Raw genomic sequence first — 23,807 nt, forward strand, 5'->3', positions numbered from 1 at the left:
GAATGATGTCAGCCTAGCTCAAAGGAAGCCGACCACCGCGGCGAGACACTCGCATTGAGCTCCGTTTCCCCACGACTCGAAAGGGAGGAGAAGAAGTGAAAAACAGATCAAATAACATCTTCATCCCATTTCATTCCGGACTTATTAGAGGCTTAGTGCCAGGGCCAATCACCTCTTCAACATAATCCCACCTCATAAGGGTGGGGATGTTTTACCACGAACAAAAAGCAGCAGAAACTTTAAATGGCCCCCGCTCAAGTGTGGTTGTGTTTTTATGACACTGATGGACTGGAGTCCGATGCATGCTGCAGGCCCCAGCTTCTGCTTCCCTGTCTTAGCCCCATAAACAACGTGAGCCTTTAAATAGCTTTTCAAAAACAATTTAGGAGGTAAAGAAATAAAGAAAAGATCAGAAAGTTGGGCTCATTTTTGGTTCCATTAAGTATTCACACAGAGCAGAAAAACCACACGTATGGCTCAGATGCAGAGGTCTGAAAACTGCGCTCGCATTAAAAAGCATGGCCGGCCGTCAAGGGCAGTAATAAAACTCACGTCCAACGTTTCTGAACCAAACACAGGCACTTTTCCACGGACATTTCTCTCAGTGCACTGACGATGCTTTGGGGCTTTAGTCCAAGGTCAGAAAGGATACATGGAGGCATATTTATATTAGAGGAGCGGGTTTGAAGGAGACCATGGAAACCCTCAAAATGACAGGGCATTTAGCACATTATACGTCTCACATTTATGGCCGGGAACAGTGGTGGGGGCGGAATATAGATGAAAAGTCCCGTGTCTGGACAACGTTAGCAACGAGGGAAGGTGAAGACCAGAGGGAATAGAAAGTCTGATTCTGATCATGAGGTGCAATAAATTTGAACCACTGTAAAAGTCCTGGGCCGACCACCTGCTGGGTCATAAAACAAATGGTGGGGGCTCGTTGTCCCCTTAAAAAAAAAAAATAAGTATACATGTAAGTCATCACCTTGACCTCCACCATTCCTCCTCCACCTGACATAATAGTGTTTGGCTAAACAGTGCCTCCCTTGTCTAAGTTTAAATTGAGTCCTACCATAAAATGGACCTCTGCAGGACGATCACACGCCGTCCTCTCCCGGTTTGAGGCCGGAGACGCCTTCACTCGGGGAAAGTGTGGGAAAGGAGTTCTACATCGGTTTTGTTGAAATAACAAAAGGAGCACCGAGCACAGATTATCCCAGGTAAAGCAGTCACATGTATCCATAGCCCATTAAACTGAGCCAGACAACACACTAGGACATTTTAAACCAGGATCAGATGTCAAGAGAAAGTCCCCGTACGGTATGAAAAAACAAATGGCCAATCAAACACGCAGGCATAAAATCAATGGGTGGCTCAGGATGAGGTCTGCTTTGGTTGTGAGTAACATGAAATAAAACGTGTAACAGTTCTAACACAGAGGCAGCGGCCTTTCTCCTCATCACAGCATGACGCAGACGTGTTTAATCGGACCTGCTTTGGGTTTTTTTTTTACCGCCTGTCCCTTCACGGTCTGTGAATTGCCTTATGAAGGCAAAAAAAAAAAAAAAAAAAAAAGCGATCCTGAGCTGGGATGTGTATTTCAGAGTACTCTGCTCACGCTTACATAATTTGCCCGGGTCACCACCTATAAAAGGAGTTTCTAAACGGTGCGCCGAAGCCGCTCCGTGGAGACCCAGAACATCGAGCCTGCTTTGTTTGGAAGCAGCTCGTGTTATTTGAAGCAACAGTTATTAGTCACACGAGAACAATTATAATCCCTATCAGACATCGAGAACTTTGCGCTGCCAAACCCCCCCCAGGGTCTTTACCTGTTTATGGTCATTTGTTTTTTTTAAACGCAACGAGAGGCTCTGGATGCGCTCTAATGTGCTTGTATTGAGGAGGAAGAGGAAGACAAACTCTCTTCACTCAGTGTCACACTTATGGCGATGCTTTTCTCTGAGGAAGGAGCTCCGGTCCGGCTCAGCGTGCGGTTGGTTCCCCCGGTCCTTCCTGCTGAATCGTGCGGGCGTTATATGATTTCTGCTCCTCCCGGGCATGTAAACAAAGACTCCTCGTGACCTTCGGGAAGGAAGGGGGGGGGGGGGTGAGCCGCTTCCTCGGAACGAGAGGAAGACCTCAACACCAGGGCCTGATGTGTCACTTCCTGACCCGAGTCATGCTTCCGATTGGTCGGGAAAATTCGCAAAGCCGGCAATTATCCGAAACCCTCGAGGGCCGCAATGTTTGTTGGGGGGGGTCAAAAACGTTTGACATCCCATCTGCTTTCAAAACAGTAGATTTAGTGTCATCGTTTCCTCTAATAAGTCTAAGTGCTCCATGAAGGCCCCCTTTTTTAAATATTTACTCCTCCGCAAAGACCTCCAGTGATTATAAGCCGTTACATAATAGGCCCGCTGACAAACGCAGTCCACCACAAAAGCAGAAGTCGCCAGAGGCAGTTGGAAGACATTCTGAAATGTGCAACGAGGAGCGTTGACGCTTTGTGAACATTTGCAAAAAGGCGAGCCAGCTAAAAAAAAAAAAAAAAAGAAAACACAGCCAATGTCTTCATAGCTACCCACAACGCACTGCTGTCGTTATCTACCCAGTGGGTTACAGGGCCGACGGGCTTATTATGGGAAGACAGCACCTGTCACACAGGTCCTCCGAGGACAGAGGTCAGACTGAAAGCAGAACCTTGAGAGACTAAAGGCTGAGCTGTAGCCCCACAGCCATGGCCTCAGAACTCAGAGGTCCACACAGGAGGACACAGCAGGAATGCAGGCAACACCAGACGGTGGAGTCGCATTGAAAGTGGAGGCTTTCTTTGACGGAATAAAAAGTCGCCCGGACAGACAAAGCGACGACCCGGTCACCTCGCCGGCCCAAAAGGAACGTGCATGAAAGCTTTCGTGTTGAAATAACTCAATGAAAATAAAAATCCACCATTAAACTTCTAGCAAACATCAGAGAGGCCTCCTTCCTCCCTTCGTGCGCTCTGCAAACAGAGGGACAAAACACATTCAGCCGGAAGGGATGTGGGTGGGGAGTAAAAACTTGTGCGAGCATTGCAACGATTTGTAAGAAACGTTTGGTGCGACTCTGGGGTCAAGGAGCAAAACAAAAGATGGAAGTGTCTTCTGTGTCGAGGAAGTCGGACACAAAAAAAAAGTATTGTTTGCTTGCTTTGAGGTTTGGTTGTGGAACATCGCTCACGAACTTTCCCAGATCGGAGCACCAATGACTGTAAATATAGAAACGTTACTCAGAGTGGCGGAAAAAGTCTTTCCTTTATTCTGATCAACATGCCTCCAGAAGAGTTACAAACCAGACTACGATTCACCCAAAATATATGCGGGAGGCATGAAGGCGTGTGCCCTATGATCAGTACAGTGTGTATGACTGCAACCAGGTCATGTGACCAATCAGACAGGCCCAAGTACGGTCGGTTCATTAGTCTCCAATAACTCTGTAAATTACGCATTGGCCTTTAACCAAACAAATGCATCAGAAGCCGGCTGAGGTCGGGCCCACCAGGGCATGTCACACGTTCTTTAAGCAATCAACCACATACCGAGTGGCCAGAGTGATTCTCATTAAAAAGCAATCATTCATCACACGGTTTAAGTGCTTTGCCTGAACACACTGAAGTTTTAATTGCAATCGGCTTTAAAGGGATGATTCCGACAGGAGGGGTGTGTTTGTCCAACGCCGCCAGAGCCCCTCATTCACATGACTCAACTCTCCCCTGACTTTGAACTGTGAGGTAGGGTCAGGAGCGGGGAAAATAGCAATTCCAGTTAGTCCGTCCCATCGGCCGAGTCGGGACCCACATTTGGGTCACAGGATATTTTGTAAGGGTCACTAAGTACAGAATGTCTTCCATTGTTTTGACAGAAGCTTTATATTTGCAGTACAACTTTGAGCCAAAAGAGGGAGCATACAAGTTTCGTATTGTATTGCATCCTTTTTAGAACGTTTAAAAGCTAGCATATGCAAAGACAATTGTGTCATTCTTAAAAACCGGATTCTCCGAAAAAAAAAAACATTTCTAAACACTGTCGTAGAGGATGCAGGGTGGAGAAGAATGGAGGACAACACGAGGAAGGAGAATGAGGGTGGGTATGCAACAAAGAGAAGTGCAAAGATCAGCGGACGGGGAAAAGAGGAAAGAAGATGGAAAGGATTCAGGGGGGGGAAAACGGGCTTTTGTGGGGGTGGATGTGATCGCTTTGTAGGGCAAGTGTCTCCGGGGTGCCGAGGGGCCCCAGTCTCGTGGTAGAGGGGGGTGGGGGGAGGACAAGATCTGCTGCTGAGGAGGAGGAGGAGGAGGATGGGGCAAATGCCTGGGCCAGAGACTAATCCACCTCTCCCTCCCCTCTCTTTCTCACACAGACTCCCTCAAATCCCTGTTACCAGAAGTCCTGCCGAGTGGAGCCAGTCGCCCGAGAGGCAGTTGACATAACAACCCCTGGGTACTCATGCCTGCCCTCTGCTTTGCCCGAGTAACTGACACTGTAAAAACTGTACGGAGCCGCCATTGTCAGCGTTTGGCAAAGACTGCGTGCTGCCCTCCCTCCTTGAGACCTTTTGTTATCTCGAGGGGGACGACGGCGGCCCATGTCCTTCAAAAACCAGTGAAGCGATGCCCCTTTAACCCGGAGGACATTCTGCGTTTTCCTCCCTTTACTTTGTATTTTTACAGGCTAGCTCTTTGTCCGAGCCTTCCGGCTGTCTGTCAGCCGCATTCAGAAAGGAGCCATTAAAACGTGACGTACGGGAAGGTAAACAAGCAGACACACACACACACACACTGTGCACGCAGTCACGCATCTGGAGAATCACAATAACAGGCCGACAGAGAGACACACACACAGACAACAAGGCTGCAATCATGGAAGCTGGAGTGTGGAGAGGGAAGGGCGGGGTTTGCAGGGCTTTATCTTTATAGAGGATCGCATTCATGGATACTCGCATACAGGCAAACACACGGCGCTACGTTGGAACCCTTTTCAAGAGCTAAAGTCGGCCTCAAACCAACACCCACGCAGGGTTTTTGATGGGACAGAAGTACTGTACTGGCTGCAGTTAAAGCCCCCACCCTCACACCGATCGCTACCCTTTGTTGCACTCCCTCGTGCACACGGCATTGCCTCATCCGAGCAACACCGCGAGCCTTAAATTATTTCACTCAAAAGCAGATTCCAACTATTTTAAAAGCTTGAAGGAGGTGGGTTACTGCTGCACTGATGCAGCATTTATTTCCCTGGTTCTTGAACTAAAAAAACGCAGTGCAACAATCATTCTACTATAGTTTACATGTATGTAAACTTCACGCTGTGAAAGGGAGGGGGGGGGGGGCAGCAGGGTGGGATGTCTCATCCGGTGGATCCTGCTGGTGGGGTTTTTTCTCTCTGCACACAGCAGACACCATCTGGCCAGCTGGAATGTCCCTAAGCGGGAGGGATCGGGGTTAAAGGGGTCCTTGGGCGGGGTGGGGGGGGGGGGGGTGGGCCTCTATGGTTGAGTACTGGTATGAACCTTGTACTGCCAGCTAGACCCTTTTAAGTGAAAAGGGTGGCTGTTGGAGGGATCATTGGCTTCTAGTGTCGTCATAACGGAAATATCCCATTCTACGGTGCTTCAATACACCGTCAGCATTTACTGGCATCGTGTCTTTGCAAACTCGTCCCGTAGAGATGAATTCAAGACAAATTGTGCACAGCGCTTTGCTTTGACTGTATCCCCCCCCGACCCCCCACACATGGCCGAGAAAGATTCATTTGCTTGTGGGTGTTTTATTAATGGACGTCACGTGGAGACTATCGCCCACGCTCTGCAACACAAAGGCAATAAAACCCTGGTTGCCACGCACAGGAAAAGCTGCCCATGAACTCACTTGTTTTGGACACTGACTCAAAACTCTCCTCCAAGGACTTCTTGCTTTTTTTTTCAGCTGACGACGGTGTTCGAAGCTAAAACAAAGATGTAGCTCGGAGAGAAGCCACACACACGTGCAAACTATTACGCGAGCGCAAAAAACCAAACCGGAGGCCCGAAAGCGCAAACCATGTGTTTCGCGTGCAACGCAAACATCACGGCGGCTAATAAGGGACGTCGTTGAAGTGGGGCCCCCGGCTGCGCTGCTGCAGGACAAACACAGTTAGCGTCTCGGTGACGGAGCTGGACGTGGTCCACCCTAACTGCTAGCCGGGTTTATAAATATGTCTCGGCAGAGATTAGCACGGGGGGGGGGGGGGTGGGGGGAAGAGCCCTCCACGGTTCCTGTTGCTCACTTTGTCGCGGAGCCTCTCTGCCTGGCGTAAATATTTGGACAGCAGAAGTTCTTGGCTGTGCAGCCGGCATCAAACCCTTCAGAGAGAGGGAGGGGGGGGGGGGGGGGGGGGACAGGGGGGGGATGTTCTGCCGGGCTGCCCGTTACTCAACTGTTGGGTAACACAGGTAGGTGAAGCTTAGGCCTCAAAATGCTTACGGCCAGTGTGAGACAATATCCAAATCGAAGCGATCTGGGCCCACGGGTGTACCATTGTGCGTCTTTTACCCCCGTGAAGCCTAGTTAAAAACCTTTATTACCAATTTAAATCGAATTTACGATCCTGATTTCACAAGAGGGTTGTTTACACCCCTTTTAATTACTTCTCAGCGAAGCAACTCTGTGTGGGAGGTACACTCCATCTTACACCCTCATGACAAGCTTGGCAAAAGCTGCAGCAGAGCCTACAAAATAAAAGTCCAGTGAATGACCACCAACTAAGCTTTTCAAAAAAAAATAAGATTTTGCTTGTAACGTGAGCTATTGGGGAATTGAAAGTCACAAGTTTCACTCTCGAAGAACCAAAGAATCACAAGTTGATGTTACGGTGAAGGTCTCTGCAGCAGGAACCCTCGTGCACATCGCGCTGCCCCAGGGCGACGCGGGCCGTTCAGGTGAATGTTTAAACTTACCACACACACACCCCCCCCCCCCCCCCCCCCCCCCCACACACACACACTTCTGCTTAACAAGTATAGGAGGACCGGTCTCTTTGTTTGGGGCCTTCGGGCGGCCCGTGACGAGAGCCGCCACTCCCCGCCCGGACAACTTTGAGGTATGCCTTCTCAACAAAACACCACGGATACTAAGCAGCTGTTGTTAATTAGTCAAAAAGGACCACGGGCAATGTGCGGCCTCGCTCTGGCGCCTGAACCCACAAACGCGGGAGCTCTCGTCAAGGCGTGCGTACGCTGGTCCCGTTGTGTGCGTTGCTCAACACCAGCTGGCTCGGGTTGAACCTGTTGGGACAGAGAGCCGCTCGAGACGCCACACGGAGGGGAACATGTACAGCCCGGAATGCTTCGAATACCATCGCCGCCGGATATATGGAGCCTCAATTTGGTTGACTTCTGGGAGGAACCAGAGGGGAATACATTTCAACAATTGACTGCATATTGACATTTTTAAGATACATGCTGATTAAGTTGAGGGAGTACTCATAGAACAATGGATTCACAGCCTGGTGACAGGTAATCCACACTGAAATGAACAGTGGCCTTTATGGCAAAGGAAATCCAGCAGGTCGTATCCATCCCACGGTGCACACACACACACACATTGCACACAGGTCAGCTTGCAGGTATTTGCACAGTCATGGCAGCCTGACACAGATAAACATGACTTTGATTACAAGCCACGTTGTGCCAAATCAATGACGTAACCTGGAACACCTCACAGGAGCGAACAAAAAAAAAAACATAAAAGTGACAGACAGGCTTTCTGATTCAGTTTTCTTTACAAGTGGTTTTGAACAAAGTAGAACGTGCGGGTTTTTTGTGCCGTCACCGTGAGAACCCGAGTTGTGTATTTAAAAAGGAAGGAAACTACGGTGACTAGAGCGAGTGTGACCAAATGAAACTGCGCATCTCGTCGGGGGGAACGTAACATTGACGTCGCAGATGTTGCGTTTCCTCAAACGGCTACGAGTGACTTGCGGTCACCACGCGCGCGCACGCATTACAAAGTTCACGTTACCTGCTGGAGACGTGATTGCAGCGGGACCCCTCGAAGGAAGCAGCTGTGCAAACAGGACCCACGGTGCTGCGCGTGCACGCTGGCTTTTTTTTTTTTGGGTGGTGGAGGTGGGGAAAAGAGTTCCCGACAGTGCTAACGGTAACCGTCAAGCGCGTCACTGGACCGACGTTCGGCGGACGGGTAAAGAAACAAAGTTGCTTTTCTTCTTTGAAGAAGAAGTTGTGCTTCCCGTGCTCGTCCTGACGGGGGGAGACTCTTGTCCTGCCCGGGCAGGGTGCTGCAGAAGAGGCGGCAGTGAAGGTCGCTGTCAGGTCTTTTCTCTTCCACCCCCTCGCTGGCTTTAAAACTCAAAATGCTTGCTCGACTCTGATTGGCCGGAGAGTCAGCACGGTGATGCTTTCACGTACCTCCGCTGAATGTGGGCTCCACCTTTTTCTTTTTGATAACCTACATTCCAGGTGGTTTTAAGAATAGTACGTTTTTTGTTTTTTTGAAATAGTGAAGTTGTGAAGTATGCTATTTTTGTCTGCACTTGATTAGCGTGTAGCCCATCCAAACGTGTTCAAATGTATTATCTTCTTGATTATTTAGTTTTCTTAATTGCGAGGATCACAAAAAACTCAACAGGAAATTATTTTTCTTTTCTTTTCTGTTCTGTTCCTGCAATTATAAATAATTGTGTCACTAGGACTGAAGTTGGCTATTTCTCCCCATTGTAACCTCTCGCTAACCTTACTATTGCTCCAACTGGACGTGAAGGCGTCACATAGCTCCGTTGACATTCTCTGTGCCTTTCTTTATCTTTAGATGTGATACTTATCGCACCTAAAGACCACGTAAACACACATTTCAGTTTCATGTGAGTTATTTTGTACACATCAAACAATTAAATGCAAGGCAGTTGACTGCTTATGCACTCCCAAACATTTGATAGAGGGCTCACTCTACTGCAATGTTAATGTTGCAGTGCCCCCTGCTGTTCATATTTAGACATTGGTGGATCCTCCTGTTCCTGGTTACTTTACTGGAGTATTCAGAATGTTTGCTAAGGTAGAGATGACCACCGCTGTTTAGGATTGATTACACATATTGTTACATTTTGCTTAGCAATAATCCTTTCCTGATTTCTGACAGAAATATCTTCTCTCTCACAGAAACGCTGAATGAAAGAAATGAAATCCAGACAATGGCTGATCTACAAATGGAATTCTGTCTTTATTTGATTCATGGGTTTGTGAGTGTGCTGGTTGTCACTTTTAATGTATTTTTATCTTAATGTGTGCTGATGAAGTTTGATGCCCACTATGCTGCCAACCACTATGGCATTTTTATCCTCGACACTCAACCTTCTTCTTAGGTCAGCTGGGGAACACCACGCCCACCTGTAGAACACACAGCCAACAGATCAATCATCTCTACTTATATACCTGTATATTAAGCTACAAGTGTGGAATTAAGGACCCATTGTGCAGAACTGTGTCTGCTGGACTTCTGCATTTGACCCCAAATCGTTACAGACTTGGGGAAATACACACACACATTTGCTGCTAATGTCAGAGTGAGGTGTGATGAAATCATTTACAATAGAAAATAATACCAAAATAATCTATATCATGAAATTGGGCTCCTTCAAACTATTTTCAAACTTTATTTGTACGTTTTCGGATGATCATTCTCTGTACGTTTTAGTTTGTTGCAATTAAAATAACTGCTTGAACGACAAATGATTCAATGTGTGTATTACAAATCTATAATCTAGTATAAGCACTAAATAATAAAGTAATGACACATTTATATAAATTAGAAGAAATATAAATAGACTAGAGTTTAATTCTGCTTTTATGAAATACCATATGATGAACTTGTGAACTTCGGATATTAAAAGTCTCTCCCCTGCACAGAGGAAGGGTGTGGGTGACTTTGGGGAGTGCAAGTCAGTGCATGGGGGAGATATTAAAGTATCTGTTACCTTGTCCGGCCTCATGTTAGGACACATCCAGTTGTACAGGTAATAATGAACACTCTTGTCCGTGACGTTGAACTTGAGGTTCTCAAAGAAACTCTTGTTATCCATCACGTCGAGGGCACAGAAGACGTCAAAACCTTTCTGTCGGTGCGGAAAGGGAGCATATATGTTGTTATTTAACTATGATATGCATGTAACTCGGGTGCATGGATTGCCTGGTTTTAAGTCGACGGCGCACTCACAGATTTAGCCAGGATCAGCGCGTCCTCCATGAGGTCAGCTGGGTCTGTGGCAGTGCCGGCCGCGTAAAGAAGATGAGCAGCTCTCAGGCCCGCGTGGACCGGGTGGTTCAGCACCCTGGAGGAGACGCTGTAGAAACTCACCACGTCCGTCACAGTGCCAGCTTCACCCTGCGCGGGAGGTTAAATTGTGCAACAAAAAAGAAAGGACCACTCTTTTCTCTCTCAAAAGAAATGAAAAAAACATCTGCATTAACTTAAATCAACTGGGCCATACCTGTACTACGTAGGTGTCGATCACATTCTCTCTGGGTGTCAGCCAGTGTTCCACTTCCTGCAAAGACATCACAGAGCACAGGTGAAACTTGAGCAGGTTCGCCTGCAGCAGCGAGTGCACCCCCACCACGTCGGCTTTAGTCAGAGGGCGCAGACCCGGGGTCTTTGTGGTCTGGGAGAGAAAGAGAGAGAGAGAGAGAGAAGAGGAAAATCACTTTCAGTTTGCATGAATCTGCATAAACATGTTTAATGCATCCTTTGCGGTCAGTCAGTTGAGGAGCGTCTGCAACGTCACATTATGAAGCCACGGATGGGTTTGAGCCTCAAGGTGGCAGCACAAACTAACCTCGGGCAAACGGTAGAATTTGAGAGCTCTCTGCAGGTTCACGTTCTGTCTCAGACCCGGGTAGCTCACCTCCGTCAGCTTTCGGGGACTCAGAGGGCGATGCCAGTACCTGAAATAGTTATTTTGTGAACATGGTAGATATACCGAAGGGGTAAATGTTGCCTCGTGAGAGAAATTCCCAAGATTAGATGTACTCCTCATTATAACATACTTGTTTTGAAGAAAAAGCAATTGAACTGTGCCATAAAAAAACATAGACTGCACGTTTGCTAATTAGAGGAACGATAGTTGGACCAAAAGTTGAATTCTTTATTAAATTATTCATGGTGTCCCTGAAAGTGTATTTTTGCCATAGCGGGACATATTCATGATTAAATATTCCATTAATGCCAAGTCAAAGTTTTGGTTTCACACTCAAAAACTAAGCCAATCTGCTTCTGTGGTTGGATCATGTTTGATTAACTGGCATCTGGCACCTTCCTCCAAATGCAATCTGCCGCTCCCCGACGGGCGAACACAGCAAAGACAAAACCCCAAATCTGCCGTGTGAAAATGACCAAAGTTACTTTGGCAGAACCCATCCTTCGATTTACAGTAAGATCTGTATCAAGATTTTTTTTCCCCCGGGGTGCCTTTTTTTTCTGCAACTCATGTCTCTTCTCCCTTTGCCTTTGAAAACAAATGAGACTCATCCCCCATCTTCTACCTGCAGGAGCTCAGAGGTGTGGGCAGCACTACTCCGGCTGAGTAGACCGCCTGGCTGAGGCCCCGCTGGTTCACCCGTCTGGTGAGCTCTCGGATCAGGACCGGAGCCATCCGCTTGAGGCGAAGCTTCTTGTGGACGCACAGGAATTTGACCTCTGCCATCCGCTTCTCCCTGCGAGGCATGCGTGTTTAGCGCGTACAAAGGCCACACGCTCACCCGGAACTCCGCGCGGAACGCTACTCACGTCTCGTGCACGCGGACGGCGGCGGGAAGCGCGGCGATGAAGCCGACCAACTTGCCGTTGCTGTGCACTCGCACGCCGCAGTTCCACCGGGGCAGCCAGTCGGGTGGCTGCAGGGCCCTTAGGGAGGGAGAGAAGGACATGATCTGCAACGTGGCCCTGTGAATCTGTGAAGACATCTAAAGGGTGGTTCAATAAAACCCCGATTAAGGAAGACGTTTGACGAAAGGGTTGAGCGTGGGATGACTGAGGGAACGCCACAGCGTCCTTTAACCTCAAGGCCGAAGAAGTTCCTCGAATGCGAGCGGTAATTATTCATATCAAAGTTAAAACAAAAAAAGAATCAACTCTGTTCCCCCCCCCCCCCCCCCTGCAGCAGACCCTTTACGCCTCACAAAGGGAATGGGCAGCAAAAGAGAAGTGATTAGAGTGGCCGGCTTGTAGCTGATAACGGTTTGTCGGAGGGTCAGGCTGGAAAAAACGTTTTTTTTTTTGTCCTTTTATGGTCATTCCCCGTGTAGTGCAACTCAGGGATTGATGTAGGGGGTTATAACATGACCGCAACCAAAAGGGGACTAAATGTGCAGGCGTACCACTGCAGATACTCCAGCGAGAAGTCACGTCTGATGGTGTTGTCGTCCTCGTCGGCGTAGTTCTCGTTGAGCAGGGCGCAAAGCTCCTTCATCTGCAACGACAAACGCTTTTTTTTCGTGAGGTTTCACGCCACTAAACGGCCTCTGAGAGGGATTGAGTTTTCCCACGGGGCGTGACTCACCGCGGTAGGGCTGCCGAGGTCCAGCGTGTCCCAGGAGAAGCCCGGCGGTAAGGAGTAGGGTTCCTCCCGCACGCTGGCTTCGCCCTCCACTATTGGCCCGTGAGTCACCGAAACGTCACCTGGGAGGGGGGAGGGGGGGGGATACAAATAAAAGCTTAATATGTCGAGCAGTGTCGTAAATATGGTGAATCGGGAGGTTTAAATGAACGCTGTGTGATGATCACAAGGCTAAGTAGGATTATAGTGCTTCATTTCGGAGCATTAATTAGACGTGCATCTATACATCTATTTAAGTCCTAAGTCCATGAAATTAGTGAAGCGGCAGAGAGGCTGTAATCACCGGTGGAGTTTAAGGCATGTTTTGGATGAGCGTCTACTTTTCTTGCCAGCGTATATATACCCTCAGGTGCCGTGCGCACACGCACAACCTGCGGGGAATGAGATCACACGTCTGCCCACAGATCTCGGCGCTAATGTGCCAATAAAAGGATAGAAGCAGCTTGAGTGTTTCTGTAAACAACGGCGATAATAAAACAATCAAATGCAGGATTTTTTTAGTAGTTCTGACTTCCTGCAGAGTGATGAGCGGATGTTTTTATATATTAAAATGAAAGTGGTTCGGTCTTTTGGTAAGTATGCATGCGAGCTTCCTGCAGGAGACCTCTAAAGCTTAATAACACATGACAACGTGTGGAAAAACCAAAGTGTAAATACATTCTTGAAGTCTCTGCAGGTGGCCTGGGAACCGCCCAGAGCCATTTAATAATCTCGTGAATTATATGAGCTTCCAACGAGCCTCTCCACCTCTGACTGGAGGGACTTGTCTTTTTGGGGCTCGTATGGGAAAGAACTACTATGTTGGTGCGCCCGTAGCATCCACCCATTCCAGTCCCTCGGGAACGTCACTCTACGTCACAGGCCGTACCCCGTAGGCTGAGAGCGGGAGGTCGTGGAAGTCGTTGATGGTCTGCTACGACGTGGACAGACGCCAAAGATGTCCCCTGGGTGTCAACTTCCAATGACTTAATAATCTTAATCTGTTAATTGATGAGCTTTAGAGGTTCTGCTATATAGATTTGAGCTGTCATGTTTCCAGTCTTTATGCTAAGCTCTGCTAACCGTCTGCTAGCTACACAGAGCCTATATTTATTTCATGGACGGTAAACTCTTGTAAAGCAAAAACGCTGAATCAGCAAGTCAAATATGTTTGAGCGAATGCTTTTATTTTGTTAAAGGAAATGCTGCAACAGGAATAACGTCTCACCCAGTTTGGGGACCGGCTGTGAGTCCCAGAAGCGGTACTCGTGTGTTCTGGCCTGCTGCAGGGTCTTTGGAAGGCTCGGGCCTAAGGAGAAGAGATGCAGGGCTCTCTGGATCTCCTGCTGCTTGGTCTCTGGGAGAGAGTTCAGCTGGAGCCGAACGAGAGCAAGAAGGACAAGTCACTATCATCCCTGGCCTCCGGGAGCTCGACGTTTGACCTCCACCGCGCAGACCAACTCAAGTTGACCCCCCCCCCCCCCCCCCCCTACAGCAAGAAGCCGGCCATTTCAAACAGACACGTTTACCTGTTTAGCGTGTGATGGGAATGCGGGACATTCACAGCCACGTTGGTCAGTGTTCTCATTGTGACAACCAGCCGAACCAGCACACATACATCATACATGGGTGCAGACTGTGTGCACGATACGAACCATAGCAAATGGATCCCTTGGTGCCTCCGGTTTCCAAGCATCCTCCTTCTTTTGCTTCTTCTTGCCCCCTTTGAGTCTCTCGTCCTCCATCAGCTCCTTATCACTAAAAGACATTTTCACGCGCCGTCGTTGTTGAAAACTGTTTTGTTTTTTTAACCAACTGAAGACACAGAGGACTGTACTATACTGTAGTACTTACAACAGGTCTGAGTCGGTCATGGCCAATGAGTGAGTGGGAGTCCTCGAAGGGCGAATCGGGGTGTTTTCCAACACGTTGGTGGTAGTTTTTTTTTTCAGCTCTTATCTCGGCGAGCAGCGCTGGGAGGAGAGCTTCCCGCCTCGGGCCGCCCAACCCCAACTCCACACCCGGTTGCTAGATAATACAAACTAACAATTGCAAACTTCTCACGGTCTTCATTTGTCAGGCAGCTGCTGGACGGAGCGCCGCAGCAGATTAAAGCGGTACGCCAGCTTGATCCCAGCAGCAGATTTAATTGGGGGAAGTTTTCTAATTGCATAGTTCCCATACAGTCTCCCACTTAAGAGTCCGAACTGTGTGTCTCTGGTGGACCTGATGATACTCATCGGCTCATGTTCAGTGCGATGCACACTGTGTTTGGCACTGACCATGCAGTATGACCACAGGTTTATCGTCACGGTTTTTATGTTTTTCGTCACTCAGTCATCTTGTCATGCTGGCTGGTGTTGCATGATGCACGACGGCTAAAAGTGGACGGTTGCATCTTTCAGCCCTTTTGATCATCCAGGCATCTTAGAACTAAGTTCTATTTATTACCGGGGCGGGATGAGCACATTTGCATGAAATCAGGGTCCCACGTTGCAGTGATCGAGTCGAGCAGCAGGCAGGTAGCTTTCGCCTGGCTGTATTAATTATTCATCGAGCAGCTCCCGTGCATCGTGTACATTCCCCCGTGAGAGATTTACCTGTCGACTGGGTTGCGTGCCGGGATTTGTCATGTTTTTATTTACAAAGCTCGACAACACGAATCACGAAATCGCCCCGAGGGGCTTTGCAATCTTTACGTTGTCGTCGTCGTCACGTCGCTCTGTAAGCTTTTGTGCATTATGAATCGGTTGAACCACTTTTGCTGTAAATGCTCCAATCTCCTTTGATCTGAGTGTTTCAGACTGGGGATGTACACTCGTTTATGAAAGACAGCCCGGAGCTTACCTCATCGCTCTGCTTATCCTGCCACGAAAAATGCAAATGTAAGGTGAAGCGTGCTAAAAAAAACACACACACACACACACAAAAAAAAACACACCTGTCACCATTTAAGGGTGAAGGCGCCGTGCAGTGTAAATACTTGTGATTAACAGCTTAGAAAGCTTCTTCCTCTTAGAGGTGTTTTAACCTCTTCTTTACTGGGACAGACAGGGATTTTGGATTCCTCTGTCTGAGACAAAAATGGGCTAATATTGAAAACAAAGATATTTGGGTGAATCAATAAAACTCTTACACAGACTTCGTGATGCACGGAGTTCAGCATTTGTTGGGTGATGTTTGTGTGTTTGTTTGCAGCAGTCGCAGTTATTTGAGTATTTATCTGATGGCAGGTCATTTGTTTTCTGCAAATCATCATGGATCAGACTCCAGCATTTCGTGGGGGTACTGAAAACATCCTCATCACCAAGAAGAGAGGATATTATGAGCAAACAGAGGAGCAGCATCCATTACACGAAGGGGGCATCAGGTTTCCTCTTGCGTTTCCTAATGGTTCTCTCTGATGTTTCCTCTGGTGGCGGCTACACCTTGTTAAAACCCCCTCTAAATAGGCTTTAGCCGTGTGATCCGGAGCTAATCAATCAGGGGCCCCGTGTGCAATCGGGATTTCTGAGATTCCCTCATTCTTCAGAATAAAGCGGCATTAAATCCCCCACCCCCCACCTCCCCCCCCCCCCCCCCCCGGTGTGAGGAGCAGATTGAGATCGAAGAGGCCGAGGAGACAGAATGTTACTCGTCGATCCGTGGGATGCATTTTCTTTGCCTTCTGCCCGTCATTTTGTAGATGAAACGTGTTGCATTTCCGCTCAGGGCATGTGAGGCCAACGAGGCAACGGTGTGTGTGTGTGTGTGATTATGTTCTGCTGCCCCCCCCCCCCCCCCCCCCCCCCGCCATCCACACACAAACCGACAGAACCATTACTAATCTGTAAATAGATCTGTGTCACTGTGATCCCTCTACTGAACGAGATCCTCCTTGCTTCTTCTTCTTCTTCTTCTTCTTCTTCTTCTTCCCCCGTCTCCCTCGTCTGTCTCGGCGCCTGTGACTCTGTTGTCTGTGAGATCGGATGAGTGAGAGACGGCCGCCGCTGCGTCTCCCTCTCCCTCCGCCGACTCTTGTCTTCCCGTCTCTCTCTGACTCGCTGCGCCTTCGGATTTCTCTTTCAGCCTGTTGTCGCGTCCTCGCCTCCTCCCCCCCCCGACCCCCCCCCCTCCTCGCTCCTGCCTGTCGGAGCAGCCTTGATTCCTCTCGACAGTCGTGACTGACAAATGGTGTCACAGTCTCAATTCAAATATGATGTTTCTAATGAGTGCATGGGAGGGATGAGCGTGTCACTAATAACTGCACCGCCGCTGTTTTTAATGTGCCAGTTTGAATCCTCTTTTTCTTCTCTTTCTTTGTCTGCTGGTTTCTTTATTCACCATGAGGACGAAGAAGCACAACACAGCACAAAATAACCATAAAGTCGGCCAACTCATTTTCACACGGAACCCACGGCCTTCCACACATGAATAAAACAATCATTGCACACTTTGTTGTTTTGACAGCGTAGAACTTCATGCTATAACATTGCCTGACTGTGGGATTAGAACACGTCTGGCTCTCTGGGTCCTAATCAAAACCCTTTTCAACAAGGAATCCCAGATGCTGCTCGGATGTTGATTTGGTTGAAGAGGTCTGGCTTTCCATACTGAAGCGGGCCAGCTGTGTTGTGGCCAACTTTGTTGTTTCTGTCCATCAAAACGTTGAATTTACCACAAGAATCACTGCTTCTCGATCTCACCTTTCCATTCTTCTCTACGTCCCCACTCTGCCTCGTCCACTTGCTTGACCCATTCCTGCAAAGGAATGGAACCGAAAATAATCCACAGACACGCTTCATCCATCTTGTATCTTTAAAAAAATGTCTTTGACCTCAGCTGGGACGAGAAAAAAAAAGATCCCATCAAGGACAAGCAGGACACAGCAATCAAATGAAAAATGTAATTACTTTGTCATCCTTGACTGCTCTTGAAGGAGCAGTGTGTCGCATTTGGGTGGGCTTAATATTTTGGGAATATAACTTTTGTCTTTGTGGTGCCAACTGGGGTTCGCCTTCACCCTAAGAACACAGGAGGTTTGTTGTAATCTCCAACGTTAATGTAAGATGCCGCCGAATGTTCACACTCCACATCTTTAACACATCTGGAGACGTGACAGCGTCCCAGAAGTAAAGACACAACTTGTCTATCGCCCCCCTGTGGCTGGTTACAGTAAAGGTAAAGCTCACAATTTTTTACTGAAGTTCCAAACAGTTTGAACACAATTCCTGAAACTATACCTCAATTTATCAATATACATAGCGTAAATGCTAAGGATATTTTTATTTAGATCTCCAGAACTCAAGGCTAAACTCCACTGGGGTTGAAGATATAAGTGAATGCATTGCCTTTTTAAGTTTGAGTGACTTCTATTTATGGGAGCAGTCTCGTGGTATATCGTGGTGTTTAATACCAACCTCTTGTGTCTCAGGTAAATTCAACATTTTTAGCATTTTGACATGAAATGAATGGAATAAAAATAAATGAAGCAACCACGCAATGATGACATTCATGAAATAAGCCGATTAGGAAAGTAAATCTGGAAACAGGGAAGAGCTTTAATGCCTATTTGGTCTAAGTAACATTTCACCCATAGAAAGATACAATTATTAAGATGAAAGAAATACTGAAAGCTGGCAACCCTGTGGGAGGAGCCTACACAACATGTAAATAAATATAAAACGTAAACTGAGGGCTTCAAACGCAGAATTTGGGCTTAAATAAGGAGGACTTAACTGGGACAGGGCAGGTGTGCAGGTGTTTGGCATCAGGGGGGATTTCATGGGGAACATCTGGGGAACTTGTGGAGCACTGAGTACAGGAGCCTTCGACGTGAGAGAGCTGGGTTTCGATATTCTCTCTGTCACTTCAGACCCGCTGGTGGCGCCTCTCTCTGACAGCTACTGAACACAATCGAGGATCAGTTTTAAAAAAAAAAGATAAAAGAAGAAGAAACGCCGCCAAGAATGAGGCCACAATAAATCACGGTACAATAAGAGGGCACCGCTGTGTTTTTACATTAAATGACTCAGACGTGTAAATGGATTTTTTTTTTCTTCTTTTCCTTGCATCCAAGCTGCTGTCGAGAAGAAAAGAAAAGCCCAGGAACAACTTCAGAGTGCAACGCGTATAAACACTCACGGGCTTCCTTTGAGCTCGGAGACATCCTAAATATTTGATCACTTGCAAATACAGTACATACATTTGACTGTGATCCAAAATACACATTTCACTCCAAATGCGTTTACAATCCACTATTTCCAGCTTCGACGTCACGTTGATCCTTGTATCCGCTGAGTCCGTCAAGTAAAGAGAGTAAAGAAAGTTAATGAAAGAAAGACTTACAATCACTTGGCGTTTATGGAAATACACTTTTTAGCTTTCTCGCCACAAGCTTGAGGAGAAGTTTTGATATCAGCAAACACGGAGACGCAGCTGGATGGAAAGTCTGGTTTTGTCCGAAGGTAAAAATAATCCTCCTCTTATCGGTGTAGTATTTGAACATCTGGAAGAGATGTGGAACGTAACTTACAACACATCTCTGGCTTGTTCGTTAAATCAAAATAACTATTAATAGAAAAGTGAGCATTCTTGTAAGATTTTTAAAGCCCGCTATTTGCTTTTGCATTAGTTTCTGTGAGTCAAAAGTAAGTAAAAACTCAATCCTGCAATGTTTTCATTGTGAGACTAAACTACCGAAGTCCCAAGCACAATCTTTCGATTGTGTTCGGGGCAGAAAACAAACCCCCTTTTGGATTGTCCCCTGTTTTTCCCGTGTTTTTTTTTTTTTTTTTGTGCATCCCAATCTTCATTAGACACATCCATTATTCTAGCAGCCCAGCTCATTTTGTGCATTAAATCAACCGTACATAATGCTGATGAAGGTATAGAAGGAGTAGACAAAGCTTAGCGACGGCGGTCCCGTTCGCTCGCATTCATTGGCTGCTGGCCGTAATTACTTTCCCGGGGCTGATTGTTTGCAACGCACACCGTGTGGGGATGGAATTGGATGCTTCATTCGATTCCTACGCAAACTAAAACCGGCCAGCCATGTTGTTTTCCGTCGGTTTGGTTCGGTTTCCTGTGCTGCCCCATCCCGTCCCTGCACTTCACTCACGAGCCCTTGTTCTCAAAAACGTTGTGACTTTATGAACAGGATGTTATAAATACTTTTGGTTGACACCAATACCGATGCAGAATCATTTTCTCCCTCATTTAAATGAGCCGGTGAGCTAACTGAGGATGCTGGGTCAGTTTTAGGGAGGGGAGGGGGGGGGGGGTGTGAAGGACGAAAAGTTGAGGTTTGAAGGAAATCCATTTTCTCTCTCGCAGCAGGTCAAGCTGTTAGTTCAGAAAACAGTTCGGCTCCATTCGGGACACTATTTCATCCATATTTCATCACAACCAGTCCTGACACGAGATGCAACGCTTAAGACATTCCCCTTTCCCCCCTTTTGTTGCCATTTTCTTCTGTGTCGTTTTTTTTCCAAAATCATCCCACAGATCACCACAATTAATCCTCTTCTTTCAAAATTGTACTGTAATCCCGTCAATCTGTTACTCGCCAAAATCTGTTCTTACATCAACCTCCAATCTTGAAAAACTGAGCATGATCGCATCCCTCAGGGAAACCTCGGGGCCAGACGCACACGTTTGTTTAAAATAACAATCTGGGCTCGATATCGTTCGGATTGCGCGGTTCTTACGTTTCAATACCCCCGAAAATGTCAACTTTTGAACTGAATAAATAAAGAGAGGAGTTGAAGAGAGGAATCAATAATTGAGGAGGTGTCGTGACGGAGAATTTTTTAAATCATTTTTGGAAGCGGCGATGCTGAGTCAAACACCAGCCGAGCTTTGCAAACTTCTTTGTTTGGAAAATAATGGGACAATCAATAGGATCCTGTTGGTTGTGTGTGTGACGCACAAATGATTCGGCGGTACTTTGCGTCCCTGCACACATCATCGTGTGCGTCGCTTTGTAGCCCTAAATGCTCCTTCATGCACTTCAACGTAAAACTCGATTCTCCACGAGAGCTTCTTGTTATTGTTTATTTGCGCATTCAAACGTATTTACTGTAATGAGGGGACACACACACACACACACACACACACACACACACACAAAGACAGACAGACGGACGGACAGAGAGTGAGGAGGCATCAGCTCAGTTTACCTCGCGGGGGAGAAACGGAGAGAAAACAGATAGATATTAGAAACTGCAAGCAGCAATGATGGGGCCCTTTCGGGGGCCCTGGCGGGACGCTTGTCATCGAGTCCTGGAAGAGGTGGAGCTGCAGGGGAGGGGCGGAGCAAACCACCTGGTAGCGATGCATAACAACAGCGCTGAATGGAAGTGCATCACAAAGGTCTTTAATTAAACTTCCCATGAAGTTGATATGATTGAATCGGTCAAAAGGCTAAAAAATGGGTTCAAATGGCACATTCGATCCGAATGAATGGCTTCTCGTTGAGAACGACATATTCTTGTGAAACAAAGTTTTCTTTTGTTTTTTTTATTTTTTTTATTAATGCTTTTCATATAAGCCGTCAATATAAAAGAAAAGAAAAATTACAATATTAAAACAGACTTTTCTGACAGCATGAATTTTCTCATGGAATGAATCAATATATTCAGATATAATGTGTAAAGTTCTCCCTGTGGTTAGTGCTGGAGGGCATTCAATCCAAAGGATGCATCTTAATACATATTCTGAGGCGTGCATATACAGTTGAGAATTGAGTTAACTACTATCATGCTAATGGAAAAATCAAGGTTTTCTGCAGCTTGATCCACCTTTAACTGGACATCAACTCCTAGACAATGTAACATGCTTATTAGCGTCGTGTTATGAACTGAGGTGTCGATGAAGGGAAAACTTTGCAGATGAAATGTCACCGCGGTCGTTGGCATTCACACTTTGGGGCCTTTTCTTTCTGTGGTACATTTCATGACAATCCAGCTATTGAGACATTTTCTTCAGGAAACAAAATGACCGATGTGCTGACAGACTTGCTGACCCAGCAAGCAATATTACCACCCCCTTTAAAAAAAGAGAGCGTAGTGCCATAGTCTCTGGAAAAGAGGATGAAATGGCACCCAATAGCACACATGCACACACACACACACACACACACACACACACACACACACACACACACAGGCGGTAGGCCGGCTGGCAGAGACAATGGGATTGGAGTAAGGGGATTGATTAATGCGTCGCTATAGCAATGAGAGGGTGGTTTCTAAGGCATTATTCTAAAGGGGGGGGGCAGAGGAAAATGGCTCCATACTGTGAATCAGGTTGAACCGTTTCAACTCCAAAGCTTTCCTGCCGAGCACATGTAGAGTCCTCTGCATCACAATGAAGGACCACCTGTTGTGAATCAGATATCTATAAAATAGCCTTTCTCTATAGTATCATCGGATATATGGCTATATAACTAAGTGTGTGTGTGTGTGTGTGTTGGTGTTAAAGGGTGGAAATATAAGGCCAACTTAAAGTGCCGTGGCGTTTGGACAAAATGAAAACGTGCACTATGCTCAGCGCAGCAAATTGACTAGGATTGATTTTGATTGTTACATCCCATGCTGCATGATCCGGAGCTAATACAGTTGCATGAAGAGAGCTGTGTAAACTTGTTTTTGCTTTCATTGGCAAAAATAGAACCCTTTAGACCAGCAGTGAGAAAATGAGAGTATCTTTTTTTTATGTACAGAACTAAGACCTGTTGCTGTGATGAGTAATCACGGTGGTGTACCAAAAGCAATTGCATCAGTGATTGAAAGAAAAGCATATTGAGGACAAATAGAATCAATATAATCTATTCGTGATAAACGAATGAACTCGGGTTGCATTTTGGTCTCAAATTAGATTTCACATTTGCGGGCCGGATGAATAAACTGTTACTATTTGTCTCTTTAAGGGAGATGAATGCTAAATTGGATTTAAGGACATAGATAACCTGAATAACATGAAATATAGTAATACAAGTATTTTTACTGAGAATAAAGCTCGTCCTTAAGTGATTACATTTTCATCCTTTTTTTAAAAGCCCAGCAAACAACAGGAGGCATTCACACATACACATGTGCACAGACGTCCACCGGAAAACATACATAATACACAACACTATGCGGGCAGATAGGAAAATAAAGCATTCGGGTGTTCAATCTTGCAGAAACACACAAACATCCGCACGCACAGCTAATTGAGTCAGGCAGGCCGGTGCTCGTGCGCGGAGGGTCGGACAGAAATCTGTGAACGGCATGTGCGTTTGTTCATAATATCAAATGTCGTGCATCCTCCTCGCCGGGAAGTAGATTCACAAATGTCAATCGGGGTCAAGGCTCCAATCCCCGATTGACTTCGCCTCTTAAATCAGACTTCATTCATGACTCGAGAGATGCAGACCTTACTCAGAGGAAATACTACGGAAAGTATTTCTCAAGGCCTCAAGGTTTTCTCTCGTGGTGAATGCGAGATGATCTCGAGTGGAAAGCGTTGGCATATAAAGCTGCGGTTGGCCTTTGGCAGCACAAACAGAGGCACGAAAGCATCTCCAAGAGTTAAACGCATTTATTGAGTGAGAAATGCTTTTGCCGAATGCTCCGTGACTGCCACTGAAAAACACACACTAGCCAGAGCAAACACCTGCACTATTGGGGCATTTTTGTCGATCGCATCGAGCCACGCTGAAGCTACAGCGTAATTTGGGGATTTCTTATGTGCAGCGTGCAGTTTTTAACACCTGAAAAGACGTCAAGGTCACAGAAAGGTAAAAAACAAACAAAAAGACTCAACTTTTGCCTCATGTTATGAGGTTTGAGTTGTTTGTGTTCCAACATGACACAACGATGTCAGCCATTAAGGATTTAGTGAGTTTTAAACCCGCTCTCAAGTAACTGATTGACGTTTGTTTGCCAAGCAAAGCTACTACAGTCACAAGTCCCCTGAGACGTAGTCATTATGAATCAACGAGCTGACATCAAACATCCTCTCCTACTAAACACGGCACTGGGTGGTTTTCTTCTTGAGAAGGTTGAACTGTATTTTGAAAAAAAAAGACGAAATATATGCACACGGCGGTGAGGGGACCCCCGACAGTAGAGGAGCAGTGGAGGCAAAGGGAGAGTTTGAACAGTTGAAGTGGGGTTGCTGAGCGGTGCGTTACTGTTGACCCGACTTTTGGCCATGAATTCAAAG

At 46.7% G+C, this 23,807-nt stretch overlaps 2 protein-coding genes across 3 annotated transcripts in view; both read right to left on the reverse strand.

The window, feature by feature from the left end:
• The window catches only part of svild (supervillin d), a 29,275-nt gene extending 20,882 nt beyond the window's left edge, over positions 1–8,393 (reverse strand). Inside the window, exon 1 of the mRNA XM_037463666.2 lies at positions 8,033–8,393. The gene's annotated coding sequence lies outside the window, so the exon portion shown is untranslated. The remainder of the gene's footprint in view (positions 1–8,032) is intronic.
• Positions 8,394–9,092: 699 nt separating this feature from the next.
• On the reverse strand, positions 9,093–14,544 carry LOC119212849 (glycylpeptide N-tetradecanoyltransferase 1-like). Of its 2 annotated transcripts, XM_037463667.2 has the most exons (12): positions 14,472–14,544; positions 14,273–14,375; positions 13,846–13,990; positions 12,582–12,700; positions 12,400–12,491; positions 11,810–11,926; positions 11,566–11,736; positions 10,860–10,968; positions 10,515–10,685; positions 10,241–10,408; positions 10,002–10,139; positions 9,094–9,414 (listed from the first exon to the last, which is right to left on the reverse strand). In XM_037463667.2, the coding sequence occupies exons 1-12, from the start codon at positions 14,489–14,491 to the stop codon at positions 9,391–9,393; spliced, it is 1,377 nt and encodes a 458-aa protein (XP_037319564.2). In that variant the 5' UTR covers positions 14,492–14,544; the 3' UTR covers positions 9,094–9,390. The 2 variants fall into 2 exon arrangements, with proteins under 2 accessions (XP_037319565.2, XP_037319564.2); XM_037463668.2 differs by lacking the exon at positions 14,472–14,544 and having other exon boundaries at positions 9,093–9,414; positions 14,273–14,459.
• Between the last annotated feature and the right edge of the window lie 9,263 nt (positions 14,545–23,807).

The sequence above is a fragment of the Pungitius pungitius genome, chromosome 21 (genome assembly GCF_949316345.1).
Source record: "Pungitius pungitius chromosome 21, fPunPun2.1, whole genome shotgun sequence".
NCBI lineage: Eukaryota > Metazoa > Chordata > Actinopteri > Perciformes > Gasterosteidae > Pungitius > Pungitius pungitius.